The following is a 17,367-nucleotide window of genomic DNA, read 5'->3' as shown; positions in this document are numbered from 1 at the left end:
AAGAGATCGGTTAAATGGTAGGCATTACTATATAGTAGGTTAAATAATAAGTAGATTTTGTTTCATCATCTCATTTGTAGAGTTTCTGGGAAAGTAACAAGGAGACACATGTTAGAAGAGGTAGAGCTAAACTATCTGTTTTACATGGACATTTCCTATTTTCTGATACCTTTCTTTGCAATCTTTCTGCTAATAACCAAATCTCTAGAGACGGTAATCTGTTTCTTGTTCTCCCTTCTGCAATATCTGTTGAATCCTATCTGTTTGAGAAGTCTCTCTATTCTTGTCTTTTTAAAATTTATTTTATGACTATGTATTCTGGCATGATCTTTAATTTGTTCCAGTAGTCCTCCCATCCCTGAAAAATGTATGAGTCTGTCTGGCACCCATCCTTTTCTATTGTCTGTGAACAATGAAGAAAAGAATTTGTTTAATTTTTATAGGCATTTTCTAATTACAGCAGTGGAAAAGCTAACTGAGCTATAGTGACGTGTACTCTTCACTCTGCATCTTCAGTCATGTTTTCTCTGAGAGTTCTGCTTGAAACTCACTATATTAAAATTTCTGCTCAATGTAAACTAAGAAAGAAATATCCTTTTAGTATCAGGCAGTGTCCAGAGTTCTGACTGAAACAGATTTGTTCAGATTAAACAGCTTAGATGGTTCATGTAAATAAATTCAGGCTTGTCAGTTAGCCTCCTGAGCCTGTTAACAGTATTTTCACATGGAATATTACACTGATGTATATATGTTTAACTTTATTAAAACATTGTTGTAACTTGGGCAACTGTCATCCAGGAACAGTGAAGAGAAGGATGTGGCCTCTTCACCATCGACTGGGAAAATAAAAGTTCAGTTAAATGTCTTTTTCACTTTGAAATACCAAATTCCCTTCAAATCTAACCTTTTGTTTTAATGGGCAAATATTGTAGCTGTTAGTTGGATCTTGAACTCTTTTACTAGGTATTGGGTTCTGTCTGTGAGAAAGTCTACATGTGCCTAACTTTATTTAGTATGCACTACTCTTTCATTTCAAGGCATCTTTGCAGAGGAGAAAGCTTGCATTTGATCCATGTAACTTGCATTATAACCCCCTTCATTTCTTTATGCTGTTCTGCAGATATTGTTCACTTGCTTCTCTTTGTGGTGCTAGGTATTTTTCTTGAATTGATCATAATTTTGTAAGCTTCCTAATTGAACTGGTATTAATCACACCTTTTTTTTTTTTTTTTCCTCACTTCTGATACAAATTGTGTCTAATTTCTAACACCTACACTAAGTTCTTGAATGGCAGGCACCAATCTTTTTATAAATGGAATGATTAATGACTCGAAATGTAGAAGCCAAACTCCTTGACTTAGGTGCGGCTGCAGCAGAAGCATTTCCTTTGCATAGAATGTTCCAACTCGGCTGGTGTTTGGGATGTTTATGTGTGTGTTTTGGTGGCAAGGGCCCAGCCCACTGAAAAATCTGCCATAAGATGACTCACAATATTATGACAGCAGGTAGACTCATCGTCTTTTACTTAAAGTGCATTTAATTTAATTTGTTCTTGACTATGTATAAAACCACTTAATAGCGCTATGCAAATTGATATAAATATATATTTATAATACATGACAAATAGCTTCTACAAACCCCATGTATTTTCTCTTTGGCCTTAAAAATGAAAATGTTTGCCATGATGGATGATGCTTTTAAGTCTAGTGTTTACTTCAATTAAGACAATTAAATAAATACATATTAGAAGGATACTCATCACAACTGCAATATAAGCAGTTAGTAGTTTTTCAGAATTCAAAGGAGAAATGAAATACTAAAGATACTGGAAAATATTTGTAAGCCTTTGTAATAGAGCCCCACAACACTCACTGCACAATCTATGCTCAGTAATACTGGATTCCCTTGATTCTTCAGAGAAGCATGGTGATCAGTGATCACAGCACCGAAATCCATGTGTGCATGCTCAAATGCAAATTCACATGTACCCAGTTAGTGGACAGGTATCTCAGCAAGCTTACAGCAGATAAAAACGACTTTTATTTAAAATCATGAGAAAACACTCTTAAACAAAAGGAACAATGTGGCAATCAGTGATTTCCTGAGCCATGTTTTTTGAATGCATTTTTCTAGGGCTAAAAAAAGTCTTTTACTGAGCTCTGGGAGATAAACTCCCTTTTCCTGTGGCTTTGCAACATATCCCTCTACTATTTGGGAAGGGGAAGGGGTGACCTGCAGAGGGTGAAGGCTGCAAGCACCTGGCAGTGTCCACTTCCCATGGCCAGTACCAGGTGCTTTTGCATTCAAGTCATAATACCTGCCTTTTCTCTTTTATAAACCATCAGTGGGCTTGTTCTCAGCTGGCTGTTGAGCCTTCTTTCTGCTTCAAAAAACCAAACGTGAGCAGTGTCAAGACAGAGACAAATGCTGTCTGCCATCTTCTGTAGTATTTTCTGGTAGATCAAGACTTTAGGTAAATATAGACCAGTTAATCTAGGCTGGTATGCTATGTGTTAAGTGTATAATTATCTGAAAACAGCAGTGTTCATTGCAATTTTCCCTGGTTCTTAAAGGAGAACTGGAATAACCCTGTGCTGGTAGGAGTTGCAGGGATGGGAAAGTATGTTTAAAAGCAGGGGAGGCATCCCACAGAGTGGTCTCTTCTTGAGCTGCGGGGGTGAAGCCACAGCACCAATGTAAAATGATGTATTACGCAACAGCAGTTGTTTTTTATTGATTTTTACCTGTATTGCAATGAGAAAAAGCTTACCTCTTCTTCGTCTTAATGAAAGCTTTATTCTAAGGGGTTTATCATGTCAGTGTCTCTGCAGCTTGCAGCTCGTTTTCTGGGAATAGTCAAGGCTTTTACAACAACTTGTCCTTCTTGTTCTGAGAGTTAACAATCCAACAAGCAGCATAAGTAATTCTTGGGCCATTTTTATCAAGCGTGAAACAAATGTAAAGAAGGCAGGTGAAAAAAAATAACCAAACCAACAGTGTACACTTACAGAAACCTGCTTCTCTTGTTAAAACTGTGCTGTGAAAGCAATCTTTACTACTCATACCGTCTCCATTATTGTGGCTGAAATAGGAGACTGGAGTGCTCCGTTTCCTTTTCTAGTATTATCTTTTATTTTTCATGGATTTTCTGTGCTGCTAAGAGCAACAAATGATACTGGTTTCGTTGCATTGTTTTCATTGCACTGAAATTCAAAGAATGGCATGAGCTTGATCGTGCTGCCACTAAGCCTATTGGAAGTGGAAACTGCCGCTGGTTTAGGAGGATTATGTTTCTTTTTACACCACTCAAGTTTTATTATTAATTAAATGTTCTTTCAAGAAATAATAGGTGCAGTATTATTATCTGCCTTGTAGATTTGTCTTCGAAAGAGCACAAGGAAACCAGTGATTCTAAATGGCTGAAAAGAAATACATTTTTATTTACAGTGCCCCTGTAGTTAATTCAAAGACAAGCTTGTATTGAGTTTCCCAAAGTTAATACCATTTTGTGATCAAGGGAATTTGGGGTGTTGCCAAATGAAATGTTATCATTAGTTTTGAACAATGTGATCTTTAACAGTTTTATTTCTCTCTGATGCAATTATTTAAAGCTTCTGCTAAGTAAAACTAAGAAAATAGTTTCTCTAGAAACAAAAATGAGAAAATTTAAGGACTGAATTGTTCACTAAAGCTTATATGTCATATTTTTTTCTTTTGGGGTTTGGTTTTAGGGTTTTTTCAGTGTGGGTCTGGTTTTCAGTAGCAAAATAAGCAAAGACCCTTATGACTCTAGTTGGCTTCAGTGGGATGAGTTTTTGCTCAGCATCTTTTGAAAATCCCTTCTTCCTTTAATTTGTTATGGCTAAGAGGATTCGCAGTGCAGAAAGAGGCAGACAGTAACATACTCTGCCCTGAGAATCGCAAGATCTAAAAGCCAAGCACCACATATCAAACCAAAAGGACAATATTAATTTTGAAGTTTTAAATTAATTTAAAACATTAAAGTAGTGATGTTGGTACAGGATAATACTTATGGGCCTTAAAAATGTTTATAGGTAAGATTGGCTTAAGATGACTATTCCATTAAAACAAGAGTATTGTGGCTGGCATGGAGTTTAGCAGGATGAAGGTGTGAAGGTGTAAGTGCGTGGGGCTGAGGGTTTTCTACAAGACAACTGACAGCAATGTTTGTCTGAAAGCAGGGCTTCAATGCGTTTTGAACAAGACTTCTTTAAAGCCCAGTAAGAATACTTGTCTTCCTGGTTAAAGTGATGTTTTTGTGACTGAACTCGTTTCTGTATGGGTTCTGACATGCAGTGAAGACTTTGAAGCAGAATGACTAAAAACTTCTAAAGGCGGTAGAAATTAACTTCCTCATGCAAATGAGTCCTAAGAGAAAAGCGTGTTTAACCTCCTCAAGGGCAATGGAAAGGACAAGGCACGATAATATAATGGCAATGCACATGAATAAATGTGCATAAGAAAATAGAGAGAGATATATAAGGGATGGCTAGAAACTAGCTTGTGGATGAAGAACTGACAGTGTTATAGTTGCCTGCTGCTTGTATTTAACACTGACCTCAGCTTGTTCACATGATTTTAAGGAAGTCCTTTTTTAATGAAAACTCTGTTGCTGTATCCATCCATGCTCTTGGTTTGATTTACTGATACAGCAGTGATTTAAAATTGGTAAAGAGCTGTAACCAAGTGTTACTGTTTTTATTTGACAGGCCGGACCTGATAGACATGAATACCGTTGCTGTTCAAAGCAACCTTGCAAATTTAGAACATGCTTTTTTTGTAGCAGAAAAACTTGGTGTTGCCAGACTTCTGGATCCTGAAGGTAAGATAACTGCAAAGGGCTTTGTTGCAAAAACCCTAACTTTAAAATAAAATCCAGTCTGCCTGCAAGTTGTAGGATATTTGTGGGCATTCTTACAACTACGTGATAAAGTGCTGTTCTGTCTTGCTCTTTTAGATGTTGATGTTTCCTCGCCTGATGAGAAGTCAGTAATAACTTACGTGTCATCACTTTATGATGCATTTCCCAAAGTACCAGAAGGTGGTGAAGGCATCGGTGCAAATGTAAGTAGGAGAAAAATACTTGTGCGGTGTGTGAGTTTCATTAATACAATTCTTGACTTCAGCTCCAAAACATTACCTGGATCTCCCATAGGACTGCTGTCACACTTTCCTGTGACATGATTTTCTAGGTTGAGATTTTAGAGGCTTAGCAGCTATTTTATGTTCTGAACATGAAAATATTTGTGCAAAGAAATTAACTAAAAGCAATATACATGAAGTTGGAGAAAGATAGATAGAGTCAAAGTTCTTACTTTTCAGTTGTGGGCCTATAAATGGTGCCTCTCTGATTCTTACCAATTTGACGTCTATTAAACTAGAAAATTTTGTGGTTTCAGTGGAATTATTTGGGATCAAAACTGAAGAGTGAAATCATGTATTTGGAAGCTTTAAGTGAGCTGTAACAAGCAAGTAAATATTGTTTCAGAATTGCAGGGTTTAGAAATCTCTTTTCTATGTGTTTGAAGACCTCAGGCTTCAAAGATAAAACAAAAATGAGCTCTCAGGTGATTATCTTCTGATCTGTAACCTGGCTTGTGCTTTGGTAGGATGTTGAAGTCAAATGGGTTGAATATCAGAATATGGTGAACTACCTCATGCAGTGGATCAGACACCATGTCACGATAATGTCTGACAGAGCATTTCCCAACAATCCTGTGGAATTGAAGGTGAGGTGTGGCATCTCTAAATTCCCTTGTTGGAATGACACTTTATCTTACTGAAAGCATGGTTGGACAAATGAGGTAGTTTTTGATTTATACAATCAAATCATCTGTAGAACAGTACTACTCCATAACCTTTTCAAAGTAACAGTAAATACATTTCTAACATATGAGCAATCAAAACCAAATCTTCAGCTTGTCACTGATCATTTTTCATAGAACTGACGTAGAACAATGTAAGAACGTAAGCTGATGAAGAATATTAGAAGAGGGTTTGGAGAGTAAGATTATATTCATTGCAAGTGAAAGTTGATGATGGTTTTTGTGTTTCTGTAGGCACTTTATAATCAATATTTACAGTTTAAAGAAACAGAAATTCCACCAAAGGAGACAGAAAAATCAAAAATTAAACGTCTATATAAGCTGCTAGAGGTAAGTTTTAACATGCATTGAAATGTATAGAAGTTCCTTTCTGTGGCTTAAAATAACAAATATGTATGAATTTTTAAGGTCTGGATAGAATTTGGACGCATCAAACTTCCTCAAGGCTACCATCCAAATGATATAGAAAAAGAATGGGGAAAGCTTATTATTGCCATGCTGGAAAGAGAGAAGACCCTTCGGCCTGAAGTGGAGAGGTATGCTAGTGAACACTTGACAGGCTTGGTTAATATATTTTCTGTTGTTTTAACCCATACTGAAAATTTGTAAATGTTTTCTTCCATGATAACATCCACATTATTTTTCTAGATCCAGTAATTCTGCCTTTGTTTAGGCCTGAAGTCTTTATCTGCTTTATAGAAGCAGGTCCAGATGGAATAGTCTCAGAAGGTCATAATGAATAGTATCTGTGCTTCAAGTCATCAAAGCACTTAAACACGAATATAACCACCTTATTTGTACAAATTGGTCAGAGCCAAGTTCATATCACTTTGCTGTCTCACTTGGACTCTTATTTCATATAAGCAACATCCTTATTCTTTACATGAAATGTATATTTCACTTGGTGCACAGCATTATGCGCTAATGTCCTGTTCTGAGGTTGTTTAAAAGTTGGTTGTGCTCAAGAGCACACAAAGTGTTTAGATGTGCAAAGCACATAGTAGTCTTCCATGGTAGTAGGATGTGTGACACTGTTTTGTACATCACTAATAACATACAGAGCATGTTTAAAATCTTGATGCAGTCTTTGAGCATTTCTGCTTTTTAATGGTACCTCTTTTGAGTTCTGTGGCAGGCAGATGCTATCTATTCATTAATTCAAAAAGAACTTTTATTTAGGTCTTAAGTTAAATGATTCTTTGGGCTTCTACCTGCAGCTAGGTATAGTCACTTGGGTCTGGATTCATTCTGCTTAACTTTAAGCACCCAGATGAGACACCTAAGATCTGATTCACTTTCTAGAGAGTCCTGGCACTGACTTTCTGGTGACAATATCATGATCATTCTCTCTGGTTTAGGTACCTGAAATTAAGCATGAAGAATCCAGACGATTGTCTAGGAAGTCCTCAGAAAGACAGATTTTAGCAAGAGAAGGTCCCAAAGGCAGTCAGAGTTTATTAAATGTGTCATGCTTACAAAAGCAAGAGCATGGCTGAAATGGCAGATTCAATGGGAGGTGCTGATTCACAGCATCCTGCTGTGAAAGAAGTTCCGATAGAGGAGGGCAAAGTTGTCCCCACCATGCAGAGCAGAACACTGGAAAGCAGCAGAAGAAATACAGCCTGATAGATCTTGCAGGTTAATCTGTCCTGACCTGCCAAAGGCAAAGTTGGTACCTGCCTTTGCCAAAAGCAATTGTATTCATGCTTGCAGAAAGCTGGATTATCTTTGTAGTTTATTTCTTCTTTATTCAGATGGACTGAGCACAGGTAAATACAAATAAACTAAACCTCCTTCCCATATTTCAGGATTGGTAAACACACTTAAAGTGACAGATGGTATGGTGATGGTCACTATGTGTGGTGGTCACTGCAAAGTGAGGGAGAAGTTGATTAAGTGATTCTGGCTTAGTGATCAAGTTAAAATTGTCAGTTGATCTGGACACAAGAACTTCATCTATGTTTGTTGTATGGGTTACTAGTGCATCTCACTAATAGGTGGTGTCGATACAGCTCCTGAGGTGGGATTTGGTTGTGGCAAAAATGTGACCTCAGCTAATATTGAAATTTGGCAAGTACTAAAACTTTGCCTGCAAGTCTGGTGAATATATCTGAAAGTATCAACACAGATAGACAACATGTGGCCAGATTGGTGTGCGGGATCAAAATTAGTATCATCTCAGTGAGTAGAGTGCCAAACTGACCTCTAGTCTGCAAAACTAGCAGAGTTTGGAATTACTTCAGGGGTGTGTCTATGCCTTTGCTGTGCTCTTCTGCGTAAACACAGTCATCTTATGGTGTGGGTGTGGTTTTCAGGAGGTCCTAAAAGCAAGGGGTGAAATACTGAAAAAATCACTCCTAGCCCAAATTCTGAGTTAAAACGTAAAATTAAGGGCAGTGATCAGATTTTTCTTACTTGTTTTGTGGTCAAAACAGCAAGAAGCAGTTAGCTCTGAATGTGGAAGAAGCTGAAGGGAAATTTGCAGGAGGACAGATTAGTGGGACAGGGCAGTTAGTAAACATGCATACTTGTACAGTGGAGTAATGATGGTGGGTTGGATGGTGTACAGGTGTCTCAAATTAAATTATTATGAGCTGAATAACCATAACATTCCCCCAGTTTCATTGTGCAGTTCCATTTGAAGGAAAAGGCATCAGCCCAAGCTGGAGGTGTTTTGTACCATACCATGGAGCATGGAGTTCTCACTTCACTCCTTTTTGAAACTTTTTATTGAAGAGTCTGAGAAACACTGCAAAGACTTCTTTAAGTTCTTATTTGGCTTAGAGACATTTAGTGACACTTAAATAAAATATTCGGTGTGTCAGTTTCCTAGAGACGCCCTAATGTTGCTGCCTAGTCTGTACTTGCAAAGCTTTAATCCAAGGTAGGGAAGCCAAAAGCAAGGTAGCGTACATAGCCCCAGGTAAAATCCTTTGAAGAGCTGGCAGAATATTAATTGCTGGGTTTTGAATATGCGTATTGAAGCCTATTTAAAGGAGTGCTAGGTGCTTCAAAAGGCAGTAGTGAAATTTCATCCCTAGAAGCTGTACATTTTGTAGGACTTTTATCTTTTCATTTTTCAGCAAATGTAAACAGCCAGAAGGACCGTGCTCTGGATGTAAAAATGAATAGCAGTAGTTACAGCTATCATAGCAGTGATTCACTGTTTAGCAGCAGTACTAGCGCTCGAACCAGTGTTGACTCTAACGAGACTTTTCTTTCTGTTAATTGTGGTCCCACACTGGTTAAATCTTGCATAAGCTTTGGTAATGGCACCTTAGAAGGCAACAGGTAACTTGGCGTATGTATTTGTGCTTTGTGTTAGATGCTGTGTGTTTGTTTTTAAAGTCATGCAACTTGTATAGTAAATATAAATAACATTAATACTTACTTATTTTCTGAAATGCTCTGGTATCACCTAGGTTGGAAATGCTGCAGCAGATTGCAAACAGAATTCAGCGGGACAGCCGGAGCTGTGAGGACAAACTAATACTTGCCCGGAATGCTCTGCAGTCTGTAAGTCAGTCGGTGATTTTACTTGTCTATGTTCATGAGTTTACTTCATTGGAATGGCTAATTAAAAAAAAAAAAAATCTTAACGATTTTTGAGTGCATACTTAATAGCTGCTACCTTTATTTTCATTGTACTATTATTTTTAATGTAGCATTTCTTCAAGAAAATAACCGAAAATTGCCTAGAGCGAGTTCTGCTAGACTGGTTTTTTGTCAGTAGTTAGATAAAATGCTTCACAATTGTTTCAAGATCAGAAGTTCTTACCAAAAAATAGGATTCTTGCAGCTCATTTCTCTTTGGTTTAGCTGCAGGGCTTAATGGCTTTCTCTTATTTATTCAGGACACCAAGCGATTAGAATCAGGGCTCCAGTTTCAACATGAAGCAGAGATAGCTGGGTATCTTCTTGAATCTGAGAACCTTCTCCGCCAGCAAGTGATTGATGCCCAAATTCTTATTGATGGAAAATACTACCAGGCAGACCAGCTTGTGCAAAGGTACTTTACTCTGTATTTATATGAAAAAATAAATGTCCAAATATGGATACCCATTATGGAAAACATTTTCAAATCTTTATGTCTATGGATAAACTTCTCAATCTGTCACTGGCCACCCAAATAAAGATTATCAGGTATTCTGGTGGGTACATTGCCCACAAACATTGTTGAAGACAAGAGGAGCTGTTTGTAGTCATCTGTGAAAATTAAGTCATTCACTAGAACATGACTTAAACATTCAATATTTACTAGATATCTGAGTGTAAAGATGTTGGCTTGTTTTATTGCACCCAAAATACTTTCAGAATTCACTAATTTTGATTTTAAAAATGGAGGCGACTTTTCTGGTGATAGCTGTAGGTGTCTTAACAGGTAATAGGTGGGGTAACATTAGCTTATATGTGGCAGTGTGTACGGTCTTCGCAGAAAGATGCATTTAAACAGCATAATTCTGTTTTATGAAGAAGTGGCTCCAAAGTTGTTCAGGATTTGTCCTGGACTGGGTGAGATCAAGCACATAACAGCTCCTTGGCTGTGAATTGCAAGTGTTTAATCTACTACAACATGTAGTATCTTGTAAGATTTCTGCTTTGCTGATTGTTCCCTGGAATTGTGTATGGTGCATGCTAGTACCCATGCCATGCTGATTTTCTGGTCATTGCCTGATTTCTGCATCTATTATCTGTATTTATAGAAGTATAGGCTGACATAGCCTATACTTTCTGATATAAATGCTTATTTATAAATATTTAAGTACAACTGAAATATGAGAGATTATGTGAATTCATATTGCTTTTCAGTTCAGCATGATAAACCTTAATCATAAACATTCATTGACTTTTTTTAATTATTTATTTATTTTCTTTTCTTTTAATAGGGTTGCAAAACTTCGTGATGAACTGATGGCCATACGGACCGAATGTTCTTCCGTGTACAACAAGGGGCATGCACTGACAACAGAGCAGACTAAGCTGATGATATCAGGAATAACCGAAAGCTTAAACTCAGGATTTACAGCAAACCTAACCCCTGAATTAAATGCTGCAATGACCCAAGGTTTAACACCTGCTTTAACTTCTTCCAGCTTGACATCTGGCCTTTCATCAGGTCTTACTTCCAGACTGACACCAACCATCACTCCCACTTACACACCAGGCATCCCACCACGGTTAATTCAAAGTTATGTGACAGGAGTAGACAGCGGGACTCTGCAAACACTCAAACTGATGCAAATCAGAAAACCTCTCATGAAATCAGCTTTTGTGGATCAGAATTTAACAGAAGAAGAGGTGAACATGAAATTTGTCCAGGACCTATTGAACTGGGTAGAAGAAATGCAGGTAGCGATGTTTATGGAAACAGTCTGTTTCTAATAGTTACTTTTACCCCTTGTAGACCATGGCTAATTTTTCCTTCTTGTTTGGAAGGTGCAACTTGATCGAGCAGAATGGGGTTCAGATTTACCAAGCGTTGAAAGCCATTTAGAAAATCACAAAAATGTCCACAAAGCTATTGAGGAGTTTGAATCCAGCCTCAAAGAAGCTAAAATCAGTGAGGTACACCACCATATACTTTATTTCTTTGGTTACTTTCTTACTGGGTGACCCATAAACTTATGTTGAATTTTAGAACTGTGTTTGGGTTTCACAGTCTTACTTTTGCTTCTGATATCTAGATGACATATCATGAAATCAGGATATCTAATGGTTTAACAAATCTAACCTTTTTGTTGCCTTTTGACCTCATATACCAAATACAGATCCAAATGACTGCCCCTCTTAAACTCAGTTATGCAGAAAAATTGCACAAACTGGAGAGTCAGTATTCAAAACTCTTGGTAAGTTTGTTATACCTCTTCGATGTTCAGCTTTTCAGTGTACATCATCTTTGATAAGGGATAGGCTTTAAATTCTGATTTTTGTAAATCTTTTTTTTTCTTTTTAATAAAGAACACGTCAAGAAATCAAGAAAGGCATCTAGATACTCTTCACAATTTTGTGTCTCGTGCTACTAGAGAGCTGATATGGCTGAATGAAAAAGAAGAGGAAGAGGTTGCATATGACTGGAGTGAAAGAAACCCCAATATAACAAGAAAAAAGGAATACCATGCAGTATGTATTGCTAGTATAATCCAGAGGGAATAATTAAATCATCTTTAAGAATTTAAGAAATTTCTAAAATGTTTCTATCTTTTTTTGTCTGGAAAAAAGGAATTAATGAGAGAACTTGATCAAAAAGAAGTTGTTATTAAATCAGTACAAGAAATAGCTGAGCAATTGCTTCTTGAAAATCACCCAGCCAGGCTAACCATTGAGGTAAGTTAGTAAAAACAGCACACAAACAAGAAAATAGTTTTGTGATTTAACAGACCTTAGGTTTTGGGGGGAAAAGAAGGGAAGTGCTAACTCACAGGAAATTAAACAAGACTCTGAATAATGGGGCCTTTTTTTTAGCTCTTCAGCATCTGTGTTGTATCTGTCTTCCAGTTTCCAAAAAGTAAAAACTCTTCTGTAAAGTTATGGTTACATCTTGGATTGCTTAGATAAAATCCCCTTAAAGTCTAAAATGAAAATTTCCAGAGTTGGTCTGTACAGATGTTTCTAATCACGTATGCAGCTTCTATAGTTATTGATGCAAATTGGATTGGCAAACTGAGGGCACAGAATAGTCCTTGTGTGGTTTCTCTCCTGTTGAATTGAAAGAAGTTTCAGTAGAGCTTTTCTAGTCACTTACTATCTGTACAGGTTCCTGTTATGATTTAGGGTTAGTTTCATAACTTACTTGTTGGTGAATTATGAAACTTGTTTGGATGCTAAAAATCTGATCAGGTGATGTGATTTGCTTCAGGCTTGAATCAAGCTCTATATTGTAGGTAAACGGTTTACAGAAAATTTATTGTAGCTGTTGTAGGGTCATAGCAAGTCTCCAAAGGAGAAGGTAAATGCTTTTCCCTGTAGATCTTCAAGAAAAGGGTAAATACAGACAGTGGGTGGTAAAAATGGAAACAATTACATAAGAATGAAAAAACAGTCAGGGAGGATGAATTTTTATGGTTCTTCAGGTCAGTGAGTTTATATCTGCATAAATTGGAAACATGAAGAAAACTCCTCCCTTCTTTTGTTCTTATGACATATACTTTGAATAATAACTGACTTTTTCTGTAATGTAGGGGATTCTATTATTTAAAAGTATATGCTGTTCTAATGGGTTCTTATCAGTGTAATATACTTAATATATGAATATATTAAAGATACATATCATGAAACCAGGCCATGGCAGTGAAGATGATTCTGCAGGTTATGATGTCTGCAGTAATGCTATATTGGGACATTTAAAAAGGGGGAAAAAAAGGGGGGGGGGGGGGGAGTTTATGCCTTTCCTACAGAAGAATCCATGCATTAATGCATCAGTTTGAAATCCATTGAAGCCAATGGAAAAACTCTTTTGAATTCCCTGAGAATCATACGGAATTGAAAAATTGAGACTTTTGGCTGATTTCACAAAGTCGAGAGTACCCTCTGCTGGTGAACACTCCTGCAGTGCATCTCTAGTGGCAGCACCGTGCAGACAGTATGGGAGGCATCATTCGAATAGGGTTACATTCTTTAAATTCCTGTGCAACTGTACACAAAGTTATAGGTTGCAGAGAGTCCTGATTAATTATTTTTATTGTGCATTCAGTGTTACTTTAATATCCGATTTGTATTCAGGCAAGAATCCAGCTATTTTGATTGAGTAAATAGAGACACAGAATGGGAGGTGACCTTAGGCTGGAGGAACCTCAGAAGATGTAGTCCAGCCCCTGCTTAAAGCAGTGTCAGGGCTTTGTTCAGCTGAATTCTGAATGTGCCCAAGGATGTCGATTTCACATCTCCTCTGGGTGTTTTTTTCTGATGTTTGGCTGCTGTAGTGACAGGTTTTTTCTCACGTCTAATTGGAATTTTCCTTGCTGCAGCTTGCTTTTCTTGGGTGAGGAGGTCAGGTTTAGATCCTTGTGTTTGCTACATTACTTTTGTGTTTCCTAAATTCTGTAAAGATATGCACATTTTAATTTCCATTTCTTTTTGTAAAATATATCACTCTTCCTTAAAGGCCTATAGAGCTGCAATGCAGACACAATGGAGCTGGATTCTTCAGCTCTGTCACTGTGTTGAACAACATTTGAGAGAAAATGCTGCATATTTTGAGGTAAGAAAGTAAATGAATAAATATGTTAAATGTTTTTAAGTTTTGTCCATAGTCAAAAAGTTCTACTGAAAGTGCTAGTTGTAGAATTGACATTTGTCATGTGCAATTGTTAGATGATGAGCCATGCTCCCACAGTGTTATCACACCTGTATTGTCTTCACTACAGTTGTATCAGTTCACAGCTGATGAACATCTGGCCTGACATTTTTTCAAAGTGCCGCAGCTGCGAGTAGAGACTCCTGAGAACTAAGCCGTGTTCTCTCCCTGTCATGCACAACTGCCATCAATACAGCTTCTGTGGATGATGTAGAGTGGAGGGTGGTTAGTGATGGCCAAGGGAGAACATATTCTAGGTGGTTGTTCCAGGACTACCCAAATAGAAATAGAACATACAGCATTAATAATAAACAGAGTGGAGAACACCCTGACAGCAGACACATCCAATGAAACACCTTTCTGATTATCACCCATTAACGTACTCAGCAAATGATGCAGTACTCAGATGCACAAGGATTGAAGATACAAGGGTTTCTCAGTTATATGCACAAGGATCAAAGATTGAAGAGTTGTTTGTTTTTTAAAAAATTATAAAGATTAATTCTTAGTGTCTTCTGCGTTGGGTGGTTGAAGAGGAAGAGGGGTGATGTTGGGATGAGATGCCTTCGGACTGAGATGAGTGAGAGCCCAAAGTTAGGAAATGGACACTGGAGAAGACAAAGTTGAATGATTTGGGCTCCTAGTGGTAGGGGGAAGAAATGGGAATTCTGGATGTAAGAAATGATGTTTCAGGGACAGAATGGGGTGAGGATTATCACAGGACATTTCCTTTCCCAATTGTGCTTAACCAGGACCCTAGTTTGCAGGTGCAGATGCCCACGCAGAACTGCCAAGTGTGGCAGCTCACTTCCCCTCCTGCCCAAAATGTTTGCTCCAGTGTGGTTGCTGAATTTTGCAGCTAGTTTGCTACAGTTTGTAGGCTTCATCTGTTCTGTAAATATGAAAGTAATTATAATTCCAAGGGGAGCAAGAAGAACTTCAGAAAATTTTCCCATTGCAGGAACAGTAATTAACAGTTCAATAACTGCTGAATTAGTTTTTCATGTAGATAGTACCAAGAATAACTGGTGTTACAACGTGCACCTTCTTAAAGGGTGCATTTAGACAGGAGATAATGAATAGTGTTGTGTTGCAGTGGTCACTTCAAGCTATTAGAAAAGATTATCTTTAAAAGAGAGCACTTAAAGAAAACTTAATAGTGTAGCTGTTCGTATACTTTCTAGGTTGTTTAAAAATAACCCATATATTTATCTCATCCTAGTTTTTCAGTGATGCCAAAGAAGCCATGGAGTATTTAAAGAATTTGAAAGATACCATATACCGAAAATACAGCTGTGATAGATCAAGCAGCCTTCATAGGCTGGAAGACCTTGTCCAGGAATCTATGGTAAGAATTCAAGGATCCCATTAACGTGAGTTACAATGAAACGTATAGATTATAGTTGGATATAAAATATATGTGTTAAAATTATTGCTTTAAAGTGATGGAAAAAATTATTATTTTTTAGAATTTACAATTAAATCATTGCATCTATCAATGTGTAATGACTGTTTTTCATAACTTTAAAATACAATTTTATTTATTTCTTTATCTTTACAACAGCAGATGTTGTGGGAAGCCAGTGGCTTCAGAAAGATACTTTGTTATTGTAAAACGTGTTACTTTTAAGAAACACAGTAAAAGAAGTCAGGAAAATAAAAGCTTAATAGGATCAAAGCAGCAGCACTGTATCCTGGCCATCTCTTATGACATATTCTTTTCTTAACTGTTTTAGGAAGAAAAAGAACAACTCTTGCAGTATAAGAGCACAGTAGCAGGCCTTGTGGGGAGAGCAAAGGCAATAATTCAGCTGAAGCCAAGGAACCCTGAGTGTATACTCAAAACATCCATCCCAATTAAAGCCATCTGTGACTATAGACAAATTGAGGTTAGAAACTTGAATTTCCTCAAATCAATTACAGATGTCAGAATTCAGCTAAAGTTTCATTAGTTGCCATGTTCCTGGAGAACGCTGGGCTCTAAATTTCTTCCACCCTAGTAAACAAGAGCAAATCCTTGTGTTGAACATTGGTTTTGTTGTTCTGTTGCTTATTTGTTGACATCGTTTGCAGAAATGCTTTGTGAAAGTATTTTGTAATGCTTAGCTCATTAAATTATTCTGCTTTTCTGTTAATACTAGATAACTATTTACAAAGATGATGAGTGTGTATTAGCAAACAACTCCCATCGTGCTAAATGGAAAGTCATTAGCCCGAGTGGTAATGAGGCCATGGTTCCATCTGTATGCTTTTCAGTTCCTCCACCAAACAAAGAAGCAATAGATACAGCCAACAGGTAGGGACAAAACAAAACCACCCATTTTCTTTTAAAATTAATTTATATGATGCTTGGGTTAAAATAACATCTTACTTTTTTTTCCCTTTTCATGTGTTACTCTGGGCTAAAGCTGAAGTCTCTTTATGTTTCAGGATTGAACAGCAATTTCAGAACGTTCTGGCCCTTTGGCATGAGTCACACGTAAACATGAAGAGTGTGGTGTCCTGGCATTATCTCACCAATGAAATTGAAGCTGTTCGAGCTGGCAATGTTGCCTCGGTATGTGCTATGTCTAGGAAGGGCCTCTTAGACATTTGCTGGGAAGTCATAGGCTACGCTTCCCAGAAATGTTGTATAATCAACAATTTGCAGCAGTCCTCATCTTCCTTGTGGAAGTAGCTGGCAGTGGCCATGCTGGTCATCACTGTGCAACGTTCTGCCTTGATCTGAGCAGCCTTTACACAGATACATTTGGGGAAGGAGCAGAGAGGTTGTATCATGAAGACTACCTGCCTCATCGTGCTAATCTCTCTAGTGTCCTGTTGTTAGCAGAGGGACAGGATCTCTTGAAAGCAATAAACAGTGTCTAAATCTGAATTTTGTTCTGCAAGAGTCTACCTTTCTGCATTTATGATGAAGGTAACTGGGGAGATTAGCTTCATTAGGCTAAGGTTAATCTTCATGAAAAACTCCCATTATTTCCTCATGCTGCAACTTTCTAATAACAATGGAACAACTGTGAGGCGACATTTAGTCTTTCAAGCTGAAGGCAGCTGAACACTCATTTCTCTGTAATGCATTTTTTCATTCTTACGCATGTCTGTAACTTGAAATGTTAAATAGCTAGTTAAGATCAATTTGTCAGAAATGAAATAGTGATAGAGATCAAAGTACTGTTCTTTCTGGCTAAAACAATGTGTGAGATCATTGAATTACACAATGTTAGATGT

The 17,367-nt window shown here is 37.4% G+C and overlaps 1 protein-coding gene across 16 annotated transcripts in view; it reads left to right on the top strand.

Annotated features, from left to right (window-relative positions):
* DST (dystonin) overlaps positions 1-17,367 on the top strand; it is a 314,486-nt gene that overhangs the window by 158,505 nt on the left and 138,614 nt on the right. For 14 of the 16 annotated variants that reach the window (XM_041128914.1, XM_030037882.2, XM_030037880.2 and 11 more), the window contains 17 exons: positions 4,731-4,843; positions 4,979-5,085; positions 5,631-5,750; positions 6,081-6,176; positions 6,255-6,382; positions 9,269-9,362; positions 9,701-9,855; positions 10,733-11,195; positions 11,283-11,411; positions 11,615-11,692; positions 11,805-11,966; positions 12,066-12,170; positions 13,948-14,043; positions 15,362-15,487; positions 15,876-16,028; positions 16,281-16,435; positions 16,570-16,696. In XM_041128914.1, the coding sequence (XP_040984848.1) occupies positions 4,731-4,843; positions 4,979-5,085; positions 5,631-5,750; positions 6,081-6,176; positions 6,255-6,382; positions 9,269-9,362; positions 9,701-9,855; positions 10,733-11,195; positions 11,283-11,411; positions 11,615-11,692; positions 11,805-11,966; positions 12,066-12,170; positions 13,948-14,043; positions 15,362-15,487; positions 15,876-16,028; positions 16,281-16,435; positions 16,570-16,696 (2,407 nt within the window). Of the gene's footprint in view, positions 1-4,730; positions 4,844-4,978; positions 5,086-5,630; positions 5,751-6,080; positions 6,177-6,254; positions 6,383-8,872; positions 9,138-9,268; positions 9,363-9,700; positions 9,856-10,732; positions 11,196-11,282; positions 11,412-11,614; positions 11,693-11,804; positions 11,967-12,065; positions 12,171-13,947; positions 14,044-15,361; positions 15,488-15,875; positions 16,029-16,280; positions 16,436-16,569; positions 16,697-17,367 lie in introns of those variants that run through there. The other 2 variants (XM_030037890.2, XM_030037889.2) reach the window with 2 other exon arrangements.

This window comes from Aquila chrysaetos, chromosome 15 (genome assembly GCF_900496995.4).
Source record: "Aquila chrysaetos chrysaetos chromosome 15, bAquChr1.4, whole genome shotgun sequence".
NCBI classification, from domain to species: domain Eukaryota; kingdom Metazoa; phylum Chordata; class Aves; order Accipitriformes; family Accipitridae; genus Aquila; species Aquila chrysaetos.
This window is presented reverse-complemented; position numbering and strand designations above follow the sequence as displayed.